A 24,813-nucleotide genomic window follows, 5' to 3' on the forward strand; every position below is an offset into this window, starting at 1 on the left:
TGTGGCTGTGAAGTGGATCCTTGCTAATTAGAATCACCTTGTTGGGTCGACAGAGGCCTCTCCGTGCCTGTCACTCACCTGGCTCTCCGTGGTGCCACCACCGAGCCAGCGCTGCTGTGACCCCCACCTGCCGGAGGAGATGCCAGCCAAGGGTGTGGGGTCCTGCCCTAGGCCGGGAGCGGTTCCAGAGGGTGGCACAAGAGCAGCTGCTCTCAGAACAAGGAACAACTGAGAGGGTGGAGTTAGCAGCCTCGACGGTCAAGCACACGCGGTCTGCACCACCTCGCGAGGGGTTCCAGACGCTTGCACGTCCGCGGAAGGCCCGCTCCACCCAGCATGCCACCTGCAGGGCTCGGCAGGGCCCGGGAGCTGGTTGTCCGGGGCCTCCTACAAAAACCAGGCAGCCAGACAGGTGGAGACGACGGTGCACCCTGGGCTTTGAGGTGCGCAGGGGCTGGACCCCAACCAAGGCGGGGCTGATTCTGCCCCAGTCGGCCCGGAATCAGGTACCACTTCCCAGTCCCGCGTGATGCGTGCGTGTGTGTCTGTGGAGCTGTCTGGTGAGCGAAGCTGCCCGGCCCCAGGACCTTTCGTCATGATGAGCAGCTGACTTGAGCCCTGTTTGGGCTGTAGAAGCCCAGCTCTGCCACCCCCGCTCCTCCCATCTGGCACCCAGCTTGGCGGGAATTAAACCTGCCAACAGGCCACAGGTGTGTGACATTCATGTGCAACCTTGATTCCAAAGACCGAAACCCCGGGCAGGTGAGAGGAGGTGCTTCTATTTACATAGTTCTTTAGTGCTCTTTGGCTTTTATTTAAATTAAATTTCATGTATGAAGAGTTGAGGCAGGCTGGATAGGGAACAAGTGTGAGCCTTGGGCACGTGGATGTTGCTCAGCAGAGCAGAGGGCAAAGGAGTTCACCTGGGACTTCTCGGGGTATTCAAAATGCATGTTTGTTGTTGAATTTGAATTTGTGTCTCTTGACCAAAGATAATGGGGGAAGTCTGCCTTAGACGTGGAGGGCAGAGGGAGGAATGGCTGGCACTTGGGTGAAAGCCTTTTGGCTTTTTCAGGGCAGCAGAAACCAGAGAAATGCTGCCCTGAATCTGGGGTCCTAGTCTATCAGCCAGCCCAGCATGCGGTGGAGAGGCCAAAGGGAGTGGTGGCGACTGTGGCAAAGCAAAGAGGGGCAGCCTCTATGCAGCCTCACCAGTGGGCAGTGCAGGCGAGTTTTCTAGAGAAACTCCAGATCTAGATTGGTATGTGCAATTTCCTTGGTTTTAAGTGTTGGCAACTAATTCCAAATGTCTCAAAACACCAGATGGGGCCAAGCAGACTCACCTTCTCTCTCCTAATGAGGCCTGCAGGCCTCCTGTTTGCAGCTTTTGCCCTAAACAGACCAGGATCTGCAAAAACAGTCCTGGGACATCATTTCCCTCTCCCCTAAGGGTGCCCAGAATAGCCTTCCCGGCCCTGACACGGCCAGGCCTGCAGCCATGTTCTTCAGTCTTTTAAAACCCACTCCCCACTTCTGACAAACAAACGGCAAATGCGCTCCCACACCCCCACGTGTCCATCCACGCCCCAGGTTAAGAATCGCCGTATCTGCTGGGTGTCGCTGAAGCCAAGATTTGTTGAGCTGTGTTTTCTGAGGTCTGTCTTACAGAAACCGTTATGTGTGTGTGTGTTTTCCAAATGTGAAATGGTTGTTTCAAAACGTGCACGCATCTCAGATGGCTTTCCCCTTGTGCCCTGCGTGGGTGGGTGCTCCGTCCCCTCCCACGTGGGAGGCAAGGCTGCGTCTCCAGCCAAATAAATGGAGGCGGCGTCCGTGCTGCCGTGCCTGCACCCACCACAGCCCTTGCCACGGCTCCCTGAGTTCCTTTCCTGGGCTGCAGAACGGCTCCCCCAGCCTGGGAGGCTGGAACAACGGAAGCTTGTTCACTCTCAGCTCTGGAGGCCAGAAGTCTGAGACCAAGGTGTCGGCCGGGCTGGTTCCCTCTGAGGTATGTTCCAGGCTCTCTCCCAGCTTCTAGGGGTTGCTGGCAATCCGTGGTGTTCTTTTTCTTGTAGACACATCCCTCCAGTTTCTGCCTCCATCTTCACATAGCATTCTCCTCTGTGTCTGTGTCTACTTGCCCCCTTCTTATAAGGACACCAGTCATAAGGGTCAGCGGCCCACGCTGCTCCAGTATGAACTCATCTTAACTAATTAAATCTACAATCACCTTACTTCCAAATCAGGTCATATTCAGAGGTCCTGAGGGTTAGGAATTCGGAGGGGTTGGGGGACAGCCCACTCCACAACACTCCCTTTGTCCCGCTCCACCATGACCCTCTCTGGAGGAATGAAAAGGCCCAGGCAGCATTATTAAGCGGGAAGCCACCAGCTTTCAGAGACACCAGGTGATTTGAGGGTTACAGGCCAGTCACTCAGGGCTGTTGCTCGGACAGGCAACCAGGCAGGCAGCGGTCTCGGCGCAGGGGAAGGCAGCGCACACAGCGGGCTGTGCCGGGCTCGGCGCTGAGCGCTCCCCAGGAGACTGGGCCAGAGGAGAGGCGTTGGGGTCCTTAGAGCTGCAGAGTCCTCCGAGGAGGGGACGTGTCACCTCTGTGTGGGGGGGTGGGGACAGGGTGTTTGGCCAGAGTCAGACTGGAAGAAAAGAGGTTAAAAAAACCCCGCAAGCCCCGCCCCCAGCGGGAAGCCCGCAGCAGCCAGAGGGCGGAGGTCAAATGCTGTCCTCATCCAGCATCCTGCTGAGGCCCTCGCAGATCCTGTGCAGGTGGGAGCGGTAGGGCTCGGTGGGGCCGTAGAGCGCGGCCAGGAAGTCGCAGTCGGCAAAGTGGCCGAACACGTGGTTGATGCGGCCGTGGGACTTGGCGGTCAGGTGCGGGCCGGCCGCCTGGTGCAGCAGGTCCCGGCACTCGAGCAGGGCGGCGGCCAGCACGCGCCGGTCGAAGGTGAAGTCCACCTGGTGGAAGCTGACGGCGGTCATGGCCAGGCGGCGGGCCTGCTGGCGGAAGCACTGCAGCCGCTCCAGCTCCTCGCCGCCCAGCTGCCCGGCGCGCAGCAGGACGCCCAGCTTCACGGCCACCTTGACCAGGTTCTTGACCACCTTCTGGGCCTCCTTGCGGCTGCGGGTGAACTCCTTGGTGGCGCGGTACAGCTCATCCAGCACCTCGCTGCTCGCGTCGTCGATGAAGGCCCCTGCCACCGCCCTGGATGCCATCTTGCTCAGGAGCTTCTTCTGGGCCTGCAGGGCCAGGCTCTTGGTGCTGAAGGTATCCATCCGCCCTGGCAAGGACAGACAGACAGACCCACGGTCAGGCCGCGTGGCCTGGGCTGCTGACATGCGCGGCCACCAGCTTCCCCACCCGGAAATGGGTACACACCAGCAGCCTGTCTCCAGTGTGCCCAGGCCACAGACCTACTATGTGGCAGGACGCGGTGTGCAGGGCCAACCAACGAGCCCCCCAGGAACACACGGCAAGTGCCACAATCCGGGAAGCTGCAAGAGCCCCACAGCAGGGCACCCCAGCATTTCAGGGGGGCCCAGGCAGGCCTCCTGGAGGAGGGCACAGGTTAGAAAACGGGGAAGGCATCCCAGGCCCAAAGATCCGCTTGCGCTGAGGCCTGGAGGCAGGAAATAGCGAGTAGCTAGAGCACAGAATGCAAAGACCTACATAGGAAAAGCTTGTGAAAAAAGAGCATTCACACTGAAGAGAGGATGACCCGAGGGAATTTGTTTTCCTTAAAAAAAAAAAAAGGGTATTAAGTCAAAGGAGTTAATGCATAATGGTGAAATCTATTTGTGGTCCCCCACTGGTTGTGGGCCTTGGCACTAGCCCTCCAAACCCACTGTGTCCTTGCTGTGAGTTGAGAAGGGGCTCAAGGGGGGTTATCACAGGGGGTCCAGCTTATCATTCCCCAACCCTTATCCCGCAGTTCTGTGAAACAGGGTCCCAGCCCCAGCCCCTGGGCTATTCACAGCGGAGGAGCCCAGCCACCAATTCCCTGGTGAATTTACAACAGACATCTCTGAGGCCTTAGTCAGGCCCCGAATGAGTCAGGTGGGCAGTAGGCTGGGTGGGTGGGGGTTCCCCAGGGCCATCTTTGGAGTTTCTGGAAATGCATCTCTCCAATGATTCCCCTAATACAGAAACATTGACTTGCGACAGCTTCCACTCAGGAAAGGGCCAGGGAGGTGACCAGTGTGAACGGCAGGCTAGCTCTCTGGGAGTGCTGGCCAGGCCTCCAGCTGTGGAAGCCTGGGCCCCCTGTGTCTCCCTCCTTTTGTTCTTCCTGCTGTGGCCATCATCCAGGCTTCCCAGGCTCAGGAGCCTCCCCCTCCAACCACCTCCTTCCCGCAGCACCAGAATTCTTCCTAAATTGTACATCTGGGCACAGCTCTTGCCTTCTAAGAACCAACTGGCAGCTCCTCATGGCTCCCAGGACCAAGCCCCACACCTCGTTCGTGCCCCAGCCCCGTCCCTGACAGACTTACATACATCCCCCAAAGCCCTGGCCCCTAAGCCCCTGCGTCTTCCCCTCAGTTCAGCCTGGACACCACCTTCTCTAGGAAGCCATCCCTGAACTGCCAGACTGACGGTGAAGCACCTCCTCTGAGCCACACAGTGCCCCAGGCATCGCCCCATCACTGCTCTGCCCCACCCACCGGCTTTGCTTCCTCAGTGGTCTGCCTCACTGCAGGCCACGAAGGGAGGTAATGGGCCTGACTCCTTATCCGCTGTGTCCTTGGAGACTCCAGAAACATCTGCCGAATGAATGAGGGAGCCTCAGCCCCACCCCCAGGCTTCATTCGCTGCTGCCGCAGGCCCTGGTCAGAATCCACCCCTACCCCAGCCCCAGGCCAGACCAGGAATGCCACGTGGGCACCCTCTCACCCCCAGGAGCCCCCACAAAGCCCGTCTTTGTGTGAGCTCAGACTCCCGGAGAAGTCCCAACCCTCAGCTGCCCTATCCCTGCCCGCAGAGGTCAGGGTGGGCCTGGAGATGAAAGGACCAGCCTTCCCTGCCCCCTACACCAGTCCCAGACCCTGGGGCTACACAGGCTGGGGCCAGAGCAGGACTATGTTGACTGAGCACCGTGTGGCAGATCCTGTGCCAGTGGCATGTGCCCATTTCATCATTTCTGCCTGGTTTGGGGCTGGTTGCCAATTCACAGAGAGGCTGAGCCACTTCCCCAAGGCCACACAGCAACACTGTGACTGCCTGCTCCCACCCTCTGCACGCCTAACTTCCTCTGCCTTCCCTAGTTGACGCCTGCGAGTCTCCCCGAGTCTTGGAGAGCTGGGAGCTGCCCCCCTTGACAAAACCACCCCAATATTTAGGACCTGCTCCCAGCTCTGACCACTTGGTTAAGGAACATAGCTGCCCTGTGCCTCAGTTTCTCCATCTGTAAAATGGAGGACGGAGAATGTTAGGACAGAGAACTAAGTCCATCCTAGGGCAGAAGCTTGTGGCCAACCCCAGGGCCCCCTAGGCTGTGAGTATCTCCTGGGCAAGAGGCTGGATGCCACTGCCTGGAATTCCAACCTTTAAGCTCTACGCCATTCAGGTCCCTGAATGTACAGACCGACTTCTCTGTGACGCTGTCTGGAAGAAGGAGCAACAGTGAGGAGTACCCGTGCCTCGGGGGGGCCCTCTCACCACGTTCTATTCCACTCCCTCTACCTGGAGCCCTCCTCCCCCATCACTCATCCCATAAACTCCTGCTCCTCATTCAAGTCTCAGTTACTGTCACCTCCTCCTAGAAGGATTCCCAGATGCCCCAGGCTGGGATGGATGCCCCCTCGGTCCCCACGGTGCCCTGGGCATCTTCCATCACGGCCCTGAGCACCTTGGTTTTGGTGTCCATCTCCCTGGCCTGACGATACGGGTAGCGGGTGCATCTCTCTTGTTCACACCATGTCTTGGTGGCCAGCCAGGGCCTGGTACTCAGCAGGTGCCCAATAAGTGTTTGTTGAATACATGAGGGAAAGGATATCTGCAGACACTGGAACCTAGAGTGAACTCCCAACACCCTGGGTCAAGTCTCCCTAGTTTACAGATAGACAGACTGAGGCTCAGAGAGGAGCATGTCTTTCCCTGGATTCCAGGGGTGCTGGAGCCCAGGCCTTTCTGCCTATTTGCTGTTTGACCCCAGGCTGGGCCCTGCCCCTCTCTGAGCCTTGACCTTCCCATCTGCAAGTCCTGAGGTTCGGCGTGTTGGTTCAGAGGGAAAGTTGTCCTGTTTACCAGCTTCATGAAGAGCCTGGGCCCTCAGCCTCAGCGCCACCCCTACCCCCACCCTGCCAAGCACAGAAGAAAAAGGGGTAGGGGCAGCCGTGGCCTCCCCTCTCGGCCTCCCCGCTCCTAGCCCCTTGGGCCAGCCCCCAGACCTGCAACACCTGGACCAGACCAGCTGCATGGCCCCCCCCAACCCATTGTTCTGCCAGAAACACCCCCATCCAAGCAGCCAGGCAGGGAGATGACTGCTCTCCCAGGGGAGCACGCTGGGGACCAAAATAAACCCCAGCCTTCCTTCCTGCCAGCTGCGCTCATCCAGGTCCAAGGGCAGACCAGCCGGGAGGGGCCCGGCTGCACCATGTCAGCCCTTTGGGGGCAGGGCGTCCCCAGGGGCTGCTGAGGGGCCCAGTGGCCAGATGGTCAGTTCCCTGGCCCCTGCCCATCAAATGCCAGAACACCCCACTGTTGTCACAAGCCAAAAAATCCCGCTAAAGCTTCAAGGTCTAGTCTGGAACATTCATTCAGTTCCTCAGTGAGCACTTTTGGAGTGCCAACTGTATCCCAGGCCCTGGGGATACAGCAGGGATCAAAAGAGATCGCGTCCCTGCCTTCCCAGGGATCCTAGCCTTCTAGGTCCCTGCCACCTCCTTATTAAAGGTGAGGAGGATTGTACAGGGAGCGGGGCTGGGATGTTTCTTTTTCCGTGTCAGCATCTGGGTCTACACGAGTGTAAAAAGTCTTCCGGCTCGATGGTTACAAAGCAACGTGAATACACGCAAAACCAGCGAAGTGTAAACTCCCCAAGTAGGAACTTTATGGTCTGTGACTTATATCTTGATTTTATAAAAAAAATCTAATATTCTCCAGAGAAGATGGGTAAATGGCCAATAAGCAGGTGAAATATGCTCAGCATCACGGGCTGCCAGGAAGACGGAGATCACCAGCACACTGACATGTCACCCCACCCCAACTGGGATTGCTGCTGCCAGAAAGGCAGACAGGACAAGGGCCGGCGAGGGCGGGAGAAACTGCGACCCTCCTTCACGGCTGGTGGGAATGGGAAATGGCGCAGCCGCCATGGAAAACAGCTTTCTGGCAGTTCCTCAAACAAACAGAGTTACCACGTGATGCAGCAATTCCGCTCCTAAGTATCTACCCCAAAGAAGTGAAAACCTGTGTTCAAAACAAAACCTCATGCACACGGGCATAGCAGCATGATTCGTAATAGCCAGGACGGAAGCAACCCAAACACCCAACAACACACGGATGGACAAGTAAAATGTGGTCCATCTACCCACTGGGATGTTATTCAGTTGTAAAAAGCAAGGAAGCACTGACCCTCGATCTGACGTGGACAGACCCTGAGAGCACGGTGCTCAGGGAGAGAAGCAGACACAGAAGGACACACAGTGTGTGAGTCCACGGATGTGAGACGTCCAGAACAGGCCAGTCCCCAGACACAGGGAGTGGATTTGTGGTTGCAGGCGCTAGGGGAGCAGAGAATGGAGAGTGACTTCTCATGGGGTCAGGATTTCTGGGGGTGGCAGAATGTTCTGGAATTTGAGCACTTTAAAGTGGTGCATTATGTTATGATAACTCACAGAGAAAAAAATGTGACAATGAGTGAGTATATGTCCATGAATGACTGAAAAATTGTGCTAAACACTGGAATTTGACACAACATTGTAAAATGATTATAAATCAATAAAAAATGTTAAAAAAAATAAAGTGGTGCACTTTACAATATGTGGCTTATATCTCAAAAGCACATATATCATGTATATATTTTATACCTCTGGGCCTTTTACTTTATATATTTTATGCTATGTTAAATTTTAAAAATCTGAAAATCAGGATTTGGGCCAAACAGTAATACGAACAGAAATAAAAGGATTATACAAGTTGAGATTTGTAAATCACTTCCACCTTGCCAGGAACACAGTAGGTGCTAAATACACGTTTGGTGAAACAGAATTTCCGTAAGAGCTCCAGCTCCCTGCACCTGGTGGTGGAGTGGCTCTCTCCGAGGTCTGGCCCAGGCAGGGCATCGCAGTGGCCACGTAGCTACAAATTCCTATTAGGAGAGAGCTCCCTCTTCCCTTGATTTACCCAGGAGTTAAATTTCAGGAGTAGTCATTGAATTTTGAGACCCCCAGTCATTGGTTTATGTTTCTGAAGGACATTAGGAGGTCGTGAGGGCTGAGGGGCTGCCCGGGTGTGCCTCGCTGCCTGGGTCCTTGGTCCCTGCCCCCCCGGGTGTGCCTTGTTGCCTGGGTCCTTGGTCCCTGCCCCCCTGAGTGTGCCTTGCTGCCTGGGTCCTTGGTCCCTGCCCCCCGAGTGTGCCTTGCTGCCTGTGTCCTTGGTCCCTGCCCCCCAGCAGCTAGCACATCTTGTTATTGTCACGAGGGAGGGGGAGGCCCTCCAAATTATCAAAACAGCCCCTGCAGAGGTATGGTCACCCACACTGGAAGGAGGCACCAGGAAACAGTGAATGTGAAAATAAAAAGGATAATTTCAGGGACAGATAAGTCCCAGGGGCAGGGAGCAGTGACAGCCAGGGATGGCAGGTGACCTGGGCCAGGTCGTCAGGAAGGCCTCTCTGAAGTGGAGCCCCTGGAGCTGGGACTTGGAAGAGAAGGTCTAGGAGAAGGTGAGTCAGGCAGAGGGAATGGCTTGTGCAAAGGCCCTGGGGCAGGACAGTGCCAGATGGGTTGCAAGAACAGGGAGTCCACAGTCCCCGCGAAGGCCACTGTCCAGGCCCTCCCCCACAGCCGTGAAATCTCCCCACCACGACCCCAGACAAACCCCAGCCCCCGGGGGCAGCTTTCCCATCTGTGAATTGGGTGTCCAGTCCCTCAGTCCCTGGCTCAGCCCGACTCCCACCCCGCCCCCCATGTTCTTCTGGGAACCCCAGCCCCCGTCCACATCTCAGACTTTCACCCTCTGCCAACCACACTGTCTTATGGACTCTGACCTTTGTCCCCGTCCTTATTTTGGGCACTCCAGCTCCCAAACTGGCTACAGACACTGACCTGGAGCCACGGGTTACTCTAGACATGACAGCATCCTTCCTCCTACCCACTCCTGCCCCCGGCACAGGCAAAGCCCCAAGGCAGGACTGTATCTGAGCCTCCCCCAAGGGGAAGGTACAGGCAGTGGACCTTGTTCATCCCAGTCCCTTTGGTCCCGAAACCCCAGAACAAGGCCAACCTCTCCCCCGCACCCCAACGACCTCCCCTCCTTCCAGGCACAGTCCAGCCTCAGCACCTCTGCTGAGGCCCTGTGGGTTAGAATGCCCAGATGGGGGGACTCCTCCCACCTCCCCTCCATCCAACCTGAGCTGCACACGCGGCAACCCAGGTCACAGCCGTGCTGGGGAACCCCTTAACCCACGCTTCCCGGGTTTTGGATGCCAGGTGTGGGGGTGGCTGGGATTCCACAGGGCAGGAAATCCTGCTTCCCAGGGTCCCCACTGCCCCCCCGCGCACCGTGAGTGCCGCGTCCCATTCACCACATGCTGGAAAATTCTTACCTACCAGCTTTCCAGGAAAAAACAAATGTGTATCATAAGTGTTCCTGATACAAAGGATGTGTGCCAAGCAACTTGCAGACATAGGGAAGCACACAGCACTCCTCGCTGGGAATTCCACAGGCCACTGATGCTCACTAAATGTCCTCCGTGAGCTCTGCCAAGCTGGGACCAGCAGCCAGTCCGTAGCTGCGACGGGCAAATGAGAGTAGTTCTGACACGAATGTCACTGAATGGTCCCTTTTATACCAACAAGGAGAATTTGGATTTCACTTATTCATTCCTCAGCCAAGGGAGCAACTTATTTGCCAAATCAGAGCGTGGTTTTTGAACAGTGAGAGAATAGTTCCCTCCGTGTTTCTGTGCTATTCACGAGGAAGCAGCTAGACACATGCCACCCTTTTAAATTTAATTTTTATTATTGACATTTCCTGAAGTTATACCAGGGGAGTGGCAAACTCTGGCCCACCGCCTGTTTTGTAAATAAAGTTTTATTGGCACATGGCCACCCCCACTTGTGTACATACTGTAACGCAGCCTTGAATAGGGGCCACAGAGACTATACGGTTGGCAAAGCCAAAGATATTTAGTCTGGCCCTTGACAGAAAAAGATTGGCCAGCATCTGGATTAGACTACCAACAAAATGGCACATCAAGCCCTGATTTGTAGTATCTGCCGGTTTCTATGGTGTAAATTCTCCCACCGTGGCCAATTTCAAACTTCCAACTTGAACTTGGAGTTGGGAAGAACGGCTCACTGTCTCCACCAACGAGATGAAAATAACCTCAAGAGCATAGATCATCACAAATGCAGTAAAATAATTAGAAAGTAAGGTTTTTTGACCGTTTAGGACCTTCGCTTGTTTTTAAATTGTGTTGAAATATACAAGTTACATACCATAAAATTCACCCCTTTGGTGGGGGAGGGTATAGCTCAGTGGTAGAGCGTGTGCTTGGCATGCAGGTCCTGGGTTCAATCCCCAGCAACTCTATTAAATAAACAAATAAACCTAATTACCTTCCCACTCCCCCCATTCACCCTTTTAAATTGTACAACTCAATGTTTTTCAATATATATTCAGAGCCATCACTACTATTTAATTCTGGAATATTCTCATCAGCCTCAAAAGAAACCCCGACCCCATTAGCAGTCATTCTCTACCCCAGCCCCTTGGCAACCACTCGTCTACTTTCCGCCTATGGATTTGCCTATTTTTCATATAAAAAGAATTACACACTGTGTGGTCTTATGTGTCTGGCTTCTCTCACTGAGCATCATGTTTTCAAGGTCCACCCAGGTTGTAGTGAGTGTCAGTGCATCTCTCCTTTTTATGGCTGAATAGTATTCCCTACCTCTGTTTCAAATATAATATATTGGACTATAAGTTCATAATCTTTCTTTACTGTATTTTTTTAACCAATTTTGACATGTATTTGTATTATACTATTAGTTTCTAGGTTTTTTTTTCTTTAATGGAGGTACTGGGGATTGAACCCAGGACCTCGTGCATGCTAAGCATGCACCCTACCACTGAGCTATACCCTCCCTCTTTTTCCCGGTTTTATTGATGGCCTGTCATTTTTTAAAACTGAAGTGTAATTGATTTAGGTCTGTCATTTTTAATAGTGGTGATGTTAACAGCTGGATTGCAAAATTCCTGCCAGTACAGCAAGTGGTTCTTGTGAGCTGGGGTGAGCGACAGGCTCCGGCATGCCACTGGTCCATGGAGCAGCCCGACCTCCACATGAATTCTTCATGCCCCAACAAAGGGTGTCAATAATTGATGGGCCCGTTCAGCAGGGCCAAGCCAGCCGCCCCACCTCTCTGCTCTCGGCCCCGGCGGCAGCAGCCCAGGATGGCCTCATGGGCCCCAGGGCTCTGCCCACCATAACAAATGCCCCACAGCCCTTGTACCCTCCGCCAACGTCAGGGCACCCACTGCTTCGAGCCCCTTATCAACCATCACTCAGATCTCACAGTCAGTGCCCATTCTGATATGACAAAGGGGCGGGCATCTGCTTGTCTGAAGGGAGAGGAAGACACCAGCAGATCTCAACCTGTCCCCAGAGCCTGTGGAAGCCACCCCAAGGACGTGCAGGGTCTGGCTGCCTGCCAGGCTGCAGTGGGAGCTGGGACATTATCATCTGTGGTCTGATCTCCACTGAAGACAAAGTTGGGGGCAGGGTGGGCAAAAATGAACATTTGGAGAACACGGCCCACCCCACTGCAGAGAAGGACAGGACAGCTAGGGCTCAGGCTGAGCAAAAGGTTTTTAACAGCAAGCGGAGGATGGAGGGTCACCTTGCAGGAATGTGGATGCAGCCCCTAAATGAGTCTGGGCTCCACACACTTCTCACCTCTAAACGGTGTTCTTTCTGGTACCCTGGCTCCTGCCCTCACCCCCACAGTCTGGTCTCTCTGGAGCAGCCACCAGAGGGTACCTGTGAGCACCTGAGTCAGGTCCTGCCCTTCTGCCCACAGCCCTCCAGGGACCTCTCCTCCCTCCCGGTAAAAGCCCAAGTCTTCCAGGTGGCCCACAAGGCCCGGCACAATCTGTTCTGTCCCTTCTCTGCCCTCGCCTTCTCCCTCTCTTCCCCTTGCTCACTCTGCTCCAGCCACACTGGCCTCCTGGCTGTTCTAACACACCAGGCATGGTGCTGCCCCAGGATCTTTGCATGAACTGTGCCCTTGCCGGGATTGCTCTTCCCCTGTCTTCGCATGCCTGTTTCATTCTTATCATTGAGGCTCCAGCTCAAATGTCACCTCCTCAGGAGGCCCTCTCCCAGAACCCCCATCTAAACTAACTTCCCCATCCATCTGCCTCTCCATTTCTTCATGCAGTTACTACTCAGCATAATGACTTTTTGGATGAATGACCATCTCTCCCAATCCCAGTCTGTTAGCTGAGTGAGGGAGGGCACCAGATCAGTCGTGGTCATTTCTGGGTCCTTGGTGCGCTGCACGACACTTGGCTCACAGTAGGTGCTCAGAACCTGTTTGTTGAATGAATTGATGACCTTCCAGTACCAGAGGGGCACATAGAGATCTCGTCCAAGGGTTCCATTGTCCAGCCAGGGGAACTGAGACCCAGAGAGATACTCCAAGGTCACATAGCAGCACAGCATGAACCCCTCTGGAGGGGGCTCCCCCAGGTAGATGTTCCCCAACCTCCACCGCCTCACTGGACAGAGGGGAAAACTGAGGCCTGGGGGATGGGGCCTTAGAAGCTCCGAAGGACTCGGTCAGAGGTGTCTGCGTGAAAGCTCAGATGGTGGGATTCCAGAGGAGGTTATCTCATGGAAGAGGGGGATTCTGGGTTAAAAGCTCAAGTTCTCTGTAACTGAGCCAGGTCCTGCCTGTCTCAAGGTAGCCTCCTCTCAGTCTGTGACACCTGGGGCTGAACCAGCACAAGCATGGCTTTATTCAGCATCTGCCTCTGGGAGAGGCTGTCTTCATGACAACAGCTGGATTTTTGTCCTAGGCACCATCTTGTGGCCCCATTTGACAGATAGGGACATGGAGGCCTCCTAAACCCACCTTATCAGACCACCAAGCCACCAAAATGCCCCTCACCTTCCCAAGCCTCGGATAAGGCTGAGAGCACGTGACCGGCCCAAGGCCACACAGCCAGAGAGGAATCTACGGGGCCTCCAATCTGCACCTGCCTGACTGGTCTCTTCACTTAGGGGGCCCCTGCCCCCCATCAGAGTGGGGTTCAAGCCCCTGATCTACCCCATCAGCAGTCTGGGCACTCACTCACCACTGGCGTCCCAGGTCACTGAGACTGCCAAGTGGGAGGAGCTAAGCCCAGGTGTTTGTGTGGCTGGGGTGACAACTCTTTGTTCTGGTTTCCATAGGTACAGCGTCCCTGGGCCGGCTGCTCTTCTGCCCCTCCCAGCCAGGCAGCCGCCCAGCCCTAGCCTGGCAGTCCCTTGGCACGGCCCATCTAGGCAACTTGTTATGTTTTAAAGTTGGCACCTGTGCATCTGGCATGGCAGTAGAGGGAACAGCCATGCAAAGCCTTGAGGCAGGACCATGCCTGGCATACTGGTGGAATGTGGATGGAGGCTGGTGTGGCTGGCGCTGAGTGAGTGAGGGGGAGATTTGGAGGAGGTGAGGGCCCACATTCTAGCAATTAATCCCGGAAGCTGACCTCATTCCCAGTGAGTGAGGTCCCTCAGACAGGAAACTGAGGCTGGGAGACTCAGATCACTTGTTTAAGGTACTGATTCCAAGGGCTGAGCTCCCCAACCGCTAGGCTGAACTGCCCTCGTCCTGCTGCCATCCCCCCAGGGCGTTCACCTCCCCCAGCTGGGCTCAGACCTGCTCAGGAAGTGACCTCAGAGGCCTGTTTACAGCTGGGGCTGCCCCTCCTCTAGGAGAGCCCCCCAGGATAGAGGAGGTGGCAATGCATGCATATCTGGGTCAGGCCAATTACCTCAGCGGTGAAGGGCCCAGTTCACAGCTGGCAAAACTGAGGCCAAGGCTTCAGGCCAGTGGGGAGCTCCCAGGTGGCCATTCTAGGTGGGCCTGGGCCTGGCTCTCTTGGCTGCCTGGAGCAGCCAGAAGTCACTCATTCCCACCTCCACGCCCTTTGGCCTGGCTACCCACCACCTGGAATTCCCTCCTGGCTCTGGAATCTGGCACTAGCACCTGGCGCCCTGCACTGTGAAAGAGACAGAGTCCATCAGAACCCTCGTGTTGCGGGGAGGAGGGCGCTGGTCCCAGAGCACCACCCCATACCAGCGGGGACGGTTCAGATCCAGTCTGCCTCCCCGTAACCCACACAGCAAAAGCGTGACAGAGAGAAGGAAAGGGAGGAACAGGGAGGGAGAGGGAAACTGAGGCAGGAATACAGACAGATGCGAAGCAGGGTGTGTGCCGGGGCATAGGGGGCGAGAGAAACGGAGAAACCAGGTGGCCCCAGAGATGCGCCGAGATGGGGGCCGCCCCGGTACTGCTCCCTCACCTGCTCGCTGGGACCCTGTCGTTGGTCCGACCGTCGGGATTCTGTCCGGCCACCTCCGAGGGGCCGTTGCTGTGGCCGCGAGACTCGTGCCTAAGAACGAGGATCTAGAGGGGCGGGGCAGGAAGCTCGACCCCGCCCCCAGTGCCCCGCCTCTTTGTGCGGCCCCGCCCCGCCCCCACCAGCGCGGGAAGGACCAAAGAGGGGCCGGACGAGGGAGGGGCGGGCGAGGACGTGTGCTCAGCCAATGGCAGTGCGGGCGGTGTACGAAGAGTCCAATGGGAGTATGTCGCCGTGCAGGAGGGTGGGGCCTGGGGCGGGGCCAGGCGGCTCGGGGGATTCCTCCGGAATCACGAAAAGGGCCGGATGCCGGGGGCGAGGCTAACTCCATTCCCCGTCCAAGAAAGAAGAGGAAGGAGACTTTGAGTCAAAAACAGAGATGAGGGGCCGGGGAGAGAAAAAGACCCAAAAAGAAAAACAGGACAACCGTGTGGTTCTGGGAAGGCCCCTTCCTCCCCCTGGGACTCTTAAAATTACGACGCTGGGGAACCCTTCACATCAGAATCCCCTCAGAATCACCTGGGAGCCCCTTAAAAATGCAGACTCCTGTACCCCTAGACCGGCTGAATCTGACCCAAGGTTGAAGATAAATGTTTCTGGGTTGCAGATAAATTCTCGCGGTGCGATTTGAGGCAGCTGCTGGATGGACAGGCCCTGGAGACCCCACCGGGAGACTCCCAGATCTAGCCTCGATTTCTGTGAGAATGAGCTAGGGAGACATGCAGGAGCCTCCTGGCCGCCAGTCGGGGAGAAGGAGGCGGTGAGGCCAGCTGGGGCCCCAGGAGGATGCAGCTGTGAGTCCTGGGAACTGGGCCCGGGAGAGACTCCCAGCTCCCCTGCTGCTCCGTTTCCTCCCTGCAGCCCCAACCCTGGGTCCCAGTTGCAGCTAGGACCAGGGCAGGGCAGAGCAGACGGGACAACCAGTGTATGTCGAGTCCTGTTCTGTACATAGAGGATACACAACCTTGGCACAGACTTCATGAAGCAAAAATAAATAAAATGTATTGAACCTAGGACCTTGTGCATGCTAAGCATGCGCTCTACCACTGGACTATTACCTTCCCCCTAGTTCAGGGTTTTTCATCCGCCGCACTGGTTATTGAAATTTGGTAATTCCTATGCTCTGCAGGGTGTTGACCAGCATCCCTGGCCTCTACCCACTCAATGTCAGTAGTAACCCCTGCCCCCAAGCCACAACAACCAAAAATGTCTCTAGTCATTGCCAAGTGTTCCCTGGAGGGGTGCAGAATCACCCTCAGTTGAGACTCACTGTTACAGATCCATCTCTTCCTCCCCCCAGCCCCAAACTATGGAGACTCCTTTGGATCAGGGTGGCTAATGGAGGTCCTAGAGGCAAAGGAGACTGTTTTTAGCACCTCATCAAACCACAGCAGCTTGTTTTAGTGAATCCAGGTTGGGCGTGGGTGGAGTGTGATCGAGGTGGGTTCAGACCCAGCTTTGTCACTATCTGCTGTATGCATTCATCTCTCTAAGCCTCAGTTTTCTACATCTGTGACATGAGAATAATAAAGCCTACAGGTTCACAAATAAGGAATAAAAAGTGCCCATGAGAATGTGAAGAAATTAGAATCTTCATACTTTGTTGGTGGGAATGCAAAATAGAGCAGCCATGGAAAATAGCTTGGAGGTTCCTCAGAAAAACTAAACGTAGAATTACCATATGATCCAGCAATTCCATTCCTAGGATATACCCAAGGGAGCTGAAAGCAGGGACTTGGAACAGCTTTTGTACGACGATGTTGATAGCAGCGTTATTCACAATAGCCAAAAAGTGGAAACAACCCAAATGTCCATCAACAGCTGAATGGGTTAACAAAATGTGGTCCATCCATACAATGGAATATAATTCAGCCATAAAAAGGAAGTTCTTATTCATGGGACCAGGGGCTCATGTTCTGGTGCTTATTCATGCTACAACCTTGAAAATATAGGTTTATGCGGCCGATCATAAGATGACAAATATTGTATGGTTCTACTTATATGAGGGACCTCAAATGGGCAAATCCATAGACAGAAAGTAGAATAGACGTGACCAGGGGCTGGGGGGACAGGAATGGGAAATTAGTGTTTAAGGGGACAGAGTTTGTGTTGGGGATGATGGAAAATTTCTGAAGATGGATGGTGGTGATGGTTACACAGCATTGTGAATGTTCTTAATGCTACTGAACTGTACACCTAAAAATAGTTACAACGGTAAATTTTATTATTTGTCATAATTTTAGAAAATGAATAACATAACATACCAAACCACTGAATTGTATGCTTTAAGTGGATGAATTGCATGGTATATAAATTATACCTCGATAAAGCTGGGTTTTTTAAAAGTGCCTAGCAGCACATCTGGTATTAATAACAATATCATACTTAATATTTACTGAGCACCTATTATGTGCCTGTCACTGTTAGCACTTTGCACACATTAGCTCACTAAATTCTCACAGCAACCCTGCGATGGGATACAAGCGTCCCATTTCACAGATGATGAAACTGAGACTCAGAGGAAGCAAGTGACCTGTCCCACGCCACCCAGCCAGGTTGTGGCAGGGGTGGGACTAGAACCTGGGACAGTCTTGAGTGGGGAGTAATGTATACAGCTCCTCTAGGTGGTCGGACATCCTGAGGGGGAGGGGTCTCCATAGGGAGCAGGGAACTGGGGTGCTCCTGAGTCTAGTGAAGAACAGTCCAGGGCTCTATCCGGGCTCGGAGGCTTAGCTTGTAATTGGAGCTTATCGGGGGATAGGGGTTTTTTTCCAGGGCTGAGGGCTCAGCCGAGGTGGGCGCTCACCTTGGGATCAGCGGCTCGGGGTCTTGAGCTTAGCTCAAAACTGGGGCTCAGCGCAGGGTCGAGAGCTTTATCTGGGATCAGTTTCAGCCAGGGAACCGATGGGTGGGTGGGTTCTCTATTGGGAGTAGGACTCTGGCCAAGATCCCGGGGTTCGTGGCTGCGCCGATTCCGGCTGTGCCCGGCAGGGGGCGTGCTCTGCCCACAGCCGGGGCCTGCGGCGCCCTTGCTTTCCCAGGTGTGAGTCGCCCGGGAAGCGGGATATGAATGCGGGGCAGGGTCCCCAAGTCCAAGTTACCCCAGACCCTAGACCCATCCAGCGTCTCCTGCACCCCGAGATCAGATCTCGCACCTGGCCGGGCTGTGTGACTCAGAGCGAGTGACCTCCTTCTCTGGGCCTCTTCCTCGCGCCTGCGCAATGGGACCGCAGTGGTGGTGGCGGCGGCGGAGATGGAAGGTAGGCAAGCCTGTGCTCCAGGAGCCGCCGGGAGTCCCTTCTTCCCCGTCTGGAGGATTCCCCGCAGCCGCAGCGCTTTGGGGACCGGTAGTAGCGGTGGCCAAAGCACCTCCGCTCCCATGCCAGGGCATAACTCCCACGTGCCGCGGCCCATCCGTCCCCGGCCCATCCGTCTGTTCCCGCAAGACCCTTCCTAAAGCCACTTTGAAAGGGAGCGGTCGGACCCAGATGGGAGACGGAAGGAGGAGGCGGACTTTTTTAAGCCCCCACCGTGGGCCAGGCCAGGAGGTCTCGTGGAACTTTCCCAAGGGCACTGAGCGTGGGGGGCTGTCTTCATCCCGGGGTCACGGACTCAGCCTGCAGTCGGGGGCCAGGGCCCGGACGAGCCCCTCTCCCCCACTATCAGGGAGGCAGAAGGAAAGTAGGGCTGGAAGGTCCTAAAAACAATTTCAGCCCTCTGCCTCCGTTGGCCCCATTCCCCTCATCTCCCTCCTGGTGGCAGCGAAGGAGCAGAGGAGCGAGTCGGCCCCAGCGGGAGGATGTATTTACAAGTGCGAGCCGCGCAGATGCCCGCCGGCCGCCTGCGTGTGAGAGGCGGGCGTCTGCGGAGATAAACCACCCGTTGTAGGCCTGTGTGCGCGCGTGTGTACGTGGGTGCGTGTGGTTGGGGAGGGGATGGCCGGATCTGCAGGTGCTTCTGAGGGTAGTGAGCCCTGCGCCCCACCCCCTCCGCCCCCAACACCGCCGTCATTCCCGGTAGCAGGAAACTTCACGTCTAGGAGTTTCAGTTGCTTTATCTGGAAAATGGGTACAGTCACAGCACCAGATTCAAAGATGTGGAACTTCGAGGACACACCGCTGTTACTCAGCGGAAGTCTGGCACAAATGCACAGTCACCTCTGTAAGATGCCAGGCAGCCGTGTCAGCGCTGTGATGGGACAGTTGTGGGAGCCCAGACTAGGCACCTGACCTCACCTGGGAGCCTAGAGTGGCTTCCAGGGGGAGATGACAGCTGAGCTGAGACTTAAAGAAAGAGCAAGAGTCAGCTACGGAAAGAAGCAGGAAGGAGAGCCCCTTTTATTCTTAGTTTGCTGACCTTGGGCAAATCATAGGTCCACTCTGAGCCTCTGTTTCCTCATCTGTAAATTGGACTCATTATTCTCACCTTGCAGGGCAGTGGCAAAGACTGACTGAGAGGATGCAGAAAGCAGCTTAACCTCGTATGAGGATGGGTATTCTTATTTGGAAAGTGTATATTCCCTGCCCCCAGGAGCTCCCAGGCTACGGATGTATAAGGACATTAGAAATGGCTGAAGTACAGGTGAGAAAAAGGCACTCCAGGTGTGAGCAAAGGTGCAGAGGTTGGGAAGTTCTGGGGGCCAATGTGGAGCAGTGTGTATCCTGATCAGACCACAGGGACCCTCAGGACATCAAAAGCTGGGTATAAAAATCTAGAATTCATCCTGAGGACAATGGGGAGCCTCAGAGGGTGTTAGCGCCTGGATGAGATTAGAATGTTGGACTATCTCTCTAGTGGCCAGTATGGGGTGGACAGCAGTGGGCAGGAGTGGAGCTGAAAGGCCAGGGAGGAGAGGGGCTGTGGGGAAGGAGAGGGGGTACCCTGCGATGCCCTGGCCCAGTTGCACCCCAGGGGGTGGAGGAGAAGCAGTTGGAGATCTTGAGAAGGGCAGATGACAGGCAGAGCCAGAGTGCGGAGGAGCTGAGCTGTCTTTCCTGGCAGAGATAGTTGGGGTGGGGACAGTTGTGGGAGGCATTGGCAAGATTCAGAATCCAGATGTTTGGGGCTGGACTTGAGGACAAGATAAGGGCAAAGAGAAGGTCAAGGGCAGAGTTTCCTGCTGAGCCTGTTCCTTTCCTCTGTGACTTCCCCACCCACTCCTGGCCCCAGCATCCAGGGATCTCAGATCCCACAGCGTCCAGTCTCTCCAAGTAGATGCATCTCTTCTGGATCCCCTCGGAGTCCTTGCTTCCTTCCTGGGCTGTGTCAACCCCACATCCAGAGGAGCTGCCTTCCTTCCCCCAGGGCTCAGAATGGCTCGGCTCAGCGAGAGGCCAAGAAACTTACCAGGTCCCCGCCCTTGCTCAGATCATCACCTGCTCCAAAACCTGCAGCCACTCTAACAAGCTCTGCCAGACCTTGACCCAGAGCGCCCCGCGCATCACCTCCGCACCCTACGTGCCACTCCCATCACCCTCACTCCCGACAGTGTCCTTCTAGTTTCTCCAGGACACACCGCCACACAGTGCTCCTACCGTTTCCTCCACCCTCAGAACCCTCCTCATACCCCTCTGCTCAGCTGGCGAGACAGCTCCACAAGGGAGCAAGTCTAGCTCCTGAATCACACATACCCAGCTGTTTTCAGCTCAGGCCCGCGTATCTTCCTGTCTGTCCGTCAGCCTCCGGTTGTTTGTTTGTTTGTTTGTTTGTTTGTTTAATCCGCCACCTTCACGGAGCTGACTTTCCAGAGTGGCATAGTTCAGAAATGATGCAAATCGTTTTAAGGTTGCAATCGTGAAATTCTAAATCGTGCAATTAAAACGCAGGCGACACTCAGGACCGTGCGGGATCCTGGATGAGCCGCGGAAAAGAAAAAAGGACGTTCGCGGGAAAATGGGAGACATCTCGGTGAAGTGTAGAGTGTCGGTTCATCGTTACGTGCCCACGCTGCTTTGTTCATTTGGGCAGATGCGCTGCGGTTACAAGGTTTTAACGCTAGGGGGAGCTGGGTGACGTGTAGAAACTGCAACTTTTCGGTGGGTTTAACATTATGCCAAAAGAGAAAAAGAAAGGCAAAAAGCAGAGGGTTGTGAGTGCTTTTAGCAGGGAGTACCGACGCACTGGTGGTTGGGGAGGTAGATGTTCAGGGAAGGCGAGCGACGTTGACGCTGAGACTCAGATGTGTGGGCTTCAGTGAGGGGAGCCAGCCCCGGGACAGGATTGATCCTTACAGGAAAGTCTCTAAGCTGGGAAAACATCGGCTGGGATCTGCTGAGGGTCAGTCTGAGCGGTGGGGCTGCTCGACACAAAAGTTAATGGAGGACAGCCGGGCTGAGTCATAGGAGACTGTTCTAAGGCCCTTGATCAAACTGAGCCTGAAGGCCCTGGACTTTCTAGCTTCAGGAACCTTTGGATCCAGCCAAGGATATCGCCTTCCTAACTCTTCATAGGATGTATGCAGGTGGAACCATGGTGTGCGCCACGGCCCAGTGGAAGGAGGGATGATGTGGCAGGCCAGGCCTCCACAGGGGGCAGAGCGACAGTGGCCTGTGTGAGGAAGGCAGGAGGAGGGGCACCGGAGAGGGATAGAAACAGTCTCTCTTGGTGTTCAGGGAGAGGCTGCTTTTCTGTCCCCACTCCCGTCCGTGGCACACCCTCAGCTTTCAATACCAGCTGGCCGGCTGGGAACTCCAGACCTCCCCACAGCCCTCAGTCTGGGTAGTTGATGCCGGGGCCACTTTGGTTGTTAAATATCTGATGCATCTCTGATGTGGGGTGTATGTGAGGCTGGAAGTGGCCTCTGGATACACATGAGGGTGTGTCACAAGGCTGGTGTGCATGTACCCACATCTGTGCTATGCTTCCAAGCTGGCTCCCACGCACGGCTGTTGGCAGGTCTCAGCTCTCTACCGTGTGAGCCTCTCCATGGGCTGCTTGAGTGTCCTTCCAACATGGCACCTGGCTTTCTCCAGGATGGACAATCAGAGAGACACAGAGAGAGAGCAAAGAGGAAGCCACATGCCTCAAACGGCCACATCCCAGAAGTCCCATGCTGTCACTTCTGCCATATTCTATTTTTCAGAAGTGAGTCACTCAGTCCAGCCTACACGCAAGAGGAGGGGAACTAGGCCTCACTTTTTGAAGGGAAGAGTGTCATAGAATTTGTGGGCCTATTTTGAAACCACCGCAACCTCCCAGATAAACACTCTGCAGCTAAAACCTTATCTTGGGGTCTGCTTAGCACCAGTAGGAGAGCAGAAAATTAAGTGAGGAAGGGAAGGCAACCAATAGGTGGTGTGCCACGAGCCAGCTGAGGCTCAGCCGTGCTGAGGACTTCTGGGAGGTGGCGTAGGCTACACCGCAGGATTGTTCCACCGCAAGGGCAAGGGAGCTGGGTGTTCATCCTCCGACTCCAGCGTCGCCTGAGGGCTGCTCCCAAGAATGTAGGCTCTGGGCAGAGAGAAAGACTCAAAGCAGAGTGTCGTAAATGTTTGTCAGTGCCACAGAGATACGGGCTCTGAGAGCATCTGCTACAGCTCACAGCTCAGTGTGAACCAAGGGGAGCCAGCCCCGGGACAGGATTGATCCTTACAGGAAAGGAGTCTCTAAACTGGGGAAACATCAGCTGGGATCTGCTGAGGGTCAGTCTGAGAGGTGGGGCTGCTCGACACAAAAGTCAATGGAGGACAGCAGGGCTGAGTCACAGGAGACTGAGTTCTGAGGCCTTTGATCAAACTGTGCCTGAAGGCCCTGGACTTTTTAGCTTCTGGAACCTTTGGATCCAGCCAAAGATAGCTCGTTCCTAGCACTTCATAGGATGTATGCAGGAGTTTTGTGTGTATGGAGGTAGAGGCAGGGTGAGAGGGTGTGAGTCAGGAAAAAAATTTCATAGTGCCACAGACCTCCAGGATGAAAAACCTTACTATTGTATTTATTCATTTCATTTTCATTCCCCCATCCCTTTGTGTGTCCAGCCTTGCGCTGGGAGATCAGGGAGCCAGAGTGGCCCCATCCTCCTTATCTGGGCCTCAAGGAGCCCCAGACCTTCCCTCCTAAGAGAGGTCCCAGAGCTCAGGCAGCAGGAGGGAGAAAGAGCTTGCCTGTGCTTACTAAATATTTGTTAAGCAACTTAGGGAGACTTTTCTCTCTGCTTTGTGGCTAAACAAGCTGAACCCAGAAAGGACTTGTCTAGAGTCACAAAGCAAGTGAGAGTCTGAGCCAGAATTCCAACCCAAGCCTACCTGACTTCCTGTCCTGCTCAGCACTTTTCCGCACCCTTTGGTCACTTCTGCGGTCCTCTCTGACTACCCTTCTCTCCATTCAGCCAGCCTCTCTGGGGTCCCTCACTATTTCCCCAAGATTCTCCCTGCCAGCATCTTCCTGCAAGACCTCAGATAGTCAAGGCAATCTGGGAGGGCTTCCTGCAGGAGGGGGCTCCTGGGCAGCAAAGTGCTGAGGGCTGCACCTCACAGCCTGTGATGTGTGATGTTCCCGTTGGCCTGCTCATCCTCACCTCTCCAGGAGGCACTGGGTGCAGGTGGGAAATCTATTTCCACTGCTGTCCTCACACCCACCCGTCTGTCTTGGTGACTTCATCAGGGCCTTAGCTGGGGTGCCGCTGACCTCATCCTCCCACCTGGGGGAGGGTGTGTGAGCAGAACCCTGACACCATAAGATAATAACTCAGCAGCAGCACATCCAGCCAGAATCTGGGGCAACAGGCACCCTCCAAGCATTAATTCAGAGCCTCTGACACGGCCCTCAGAAGAGGGAGTTGTTAAGGTCCATCTTTAGCAGATAAGGAAACGGAGTCCAGAGAGGGCATTCACTTTCCTGCGGACACACAGCTAGTGAGAGGCAGAGATGGGACTGGTCTCCCCTCGACCATTGCACTCCCCTTTCAATGCATTCTCCCTGCAGCAGCTGGAGGACACGGTGAGCACTGGAGTCAGGCCCCGCCCCTCCTCTGCCCACAGCCCTCCAGGGCTCCCACCTCCTTGGCGGTAAAAGCCCAAGTCCCTCCCGTGTCCCACAAAGCCCTGCACGACTCCCCGTCCCCTCCCTGTCCTCACCTCCTTCCTCTTTTCCCCAGCTCACTTGTTCCAGTCAAATGGGCCTCCTCACTGTTCCTGCAACACCCCAGGCACAGTCCTGCCTCAGGGCCTTTGCACAGGCTATTCCCTCTGCCTGGGACACTGTTTCTTGAACATCTTCTTAGGGCTTCTTCTCATCAGCTGAGGGTGAGGAGGGTTGAGAAGACTCCTGCTTACAGATGGGTGAAGGGATGGAGATGATGGAACATCTTCTGCCCCCTCCACCCCTCCCCTCCTGGGGAAAGACCTTCAGCCCACCGTGTGGGCTGTGGTCATGGGAAGTCCTTCTTTCCTGAACTTCTGTTTCTCAATCTGTAAAATGGACAGATGACATTTTGCAACCTGTACCAATGATTTCTTACATTTTCCATTTACTCCGCACCCATAATTGTTTAATTAACATTTTCCTTTTAAAAAATTTTCCTTTACACCCGCTCACATCTGGAACATCAGTACATGTATTGATTTTTTAAAAAGTCCTCTTCCCTTCATCACAAATGTGAAAGAAAAATCTATTCTCATCTTAGGTAGAAGGTAACTGAAAAAACAATTTAATCTGAATCTCATTGGCTCCTGCCGCCTGCAGAGGCACTGATCCTGTGGCGGGATTAGTGGATCAGTGGGTGGAAAAGGCGTTACAGACATCCCGTCCCCCGGGACCCAACTGAGACTTGAGGAAGCTTGACATGACATTTAAGACGAGTCTCTTTGCAGCTGGAGTTAGAGGTTATTTCATACCCGGCCAAGCACCTTCTGAAGTCATGTTATTTGTGACCAAGGGGCACGCAGCTGCGGGCAATGCTGGCCACAAGATTCCAGGGCCAGGTGCCAAGATGTCACCCCTTCAGGCAGACCCTCCCTGGTAGTCAACGTCGCATCCTCTGTGGGCTCCACTAATTGTGCTTCCTCTCTGT

At 54.9% G+C, this 24,813-nt stretch overlaps 1 protein-coding gene and 1 long non-coding RNA gene across 2 annotated transcripts; one reads left to right on the plus strand and one right to left on the minus strand.

Moving 5' to 3' along the window:
* Positions 1-787: 787 nt before the first annotated feature.
* Positions 788-14,862, minus strand: TNFAIP8L1 (TNF alpha induced protein 8 like 1). The gene is made up of 2 exons (XM_072947922.1): positions 14,751-14,862; positions 788-3,297 (listed from the first exon to the last, which is right to left on the minus strand). The coding sequence occupies exon 2, from the start codon at positions 3,290-3,292 to the stop codon at positions 2,732-2,734; it is 561 nt and encodes a 186-aa protein (XP_072804023.1). The 5' UTR covers positions 3,293-3,297; positions 14,751-14,862; the 3' UTR covers positions 788-2,731.
* Positions 13,651-15,823, plus strand: LOC140688488 (uncharacterized). The gene is made up of 2 exons (XR_012063219.1): positions 13,651-13,868; positions 15,415-15,823. It is a non-coding gene; the product is annotated as an uncharacterized lncRNA (long non-coding RNA).
* The last annotated feature ends 8,990 nt before the right edge of the window (positions 15,824-24,813 follow it).

Source organism: Vicugna pacos, chromosome 22, assembly GCF_048564905.1.
Source record: "Vicugna pacos chromosome 22, VicPac4, whole genome shotgun sequence".
Taxonomy (NCBI): Eukaryota; Metazoa; Chordata; class Mammalia; order Artiodactyla; family Camelidae; genus Vicugna; species Vicugna pacos.

Coding starts and splice junctions, on each gene's coding strand:
- TNFAIP8L1 (XM_072947922.1), bottom strand. CDS start 3,292: ATGGATACCTTCAGCACCAAGAGCCTGGCCCTGCAGGCCCAGAAGAAG.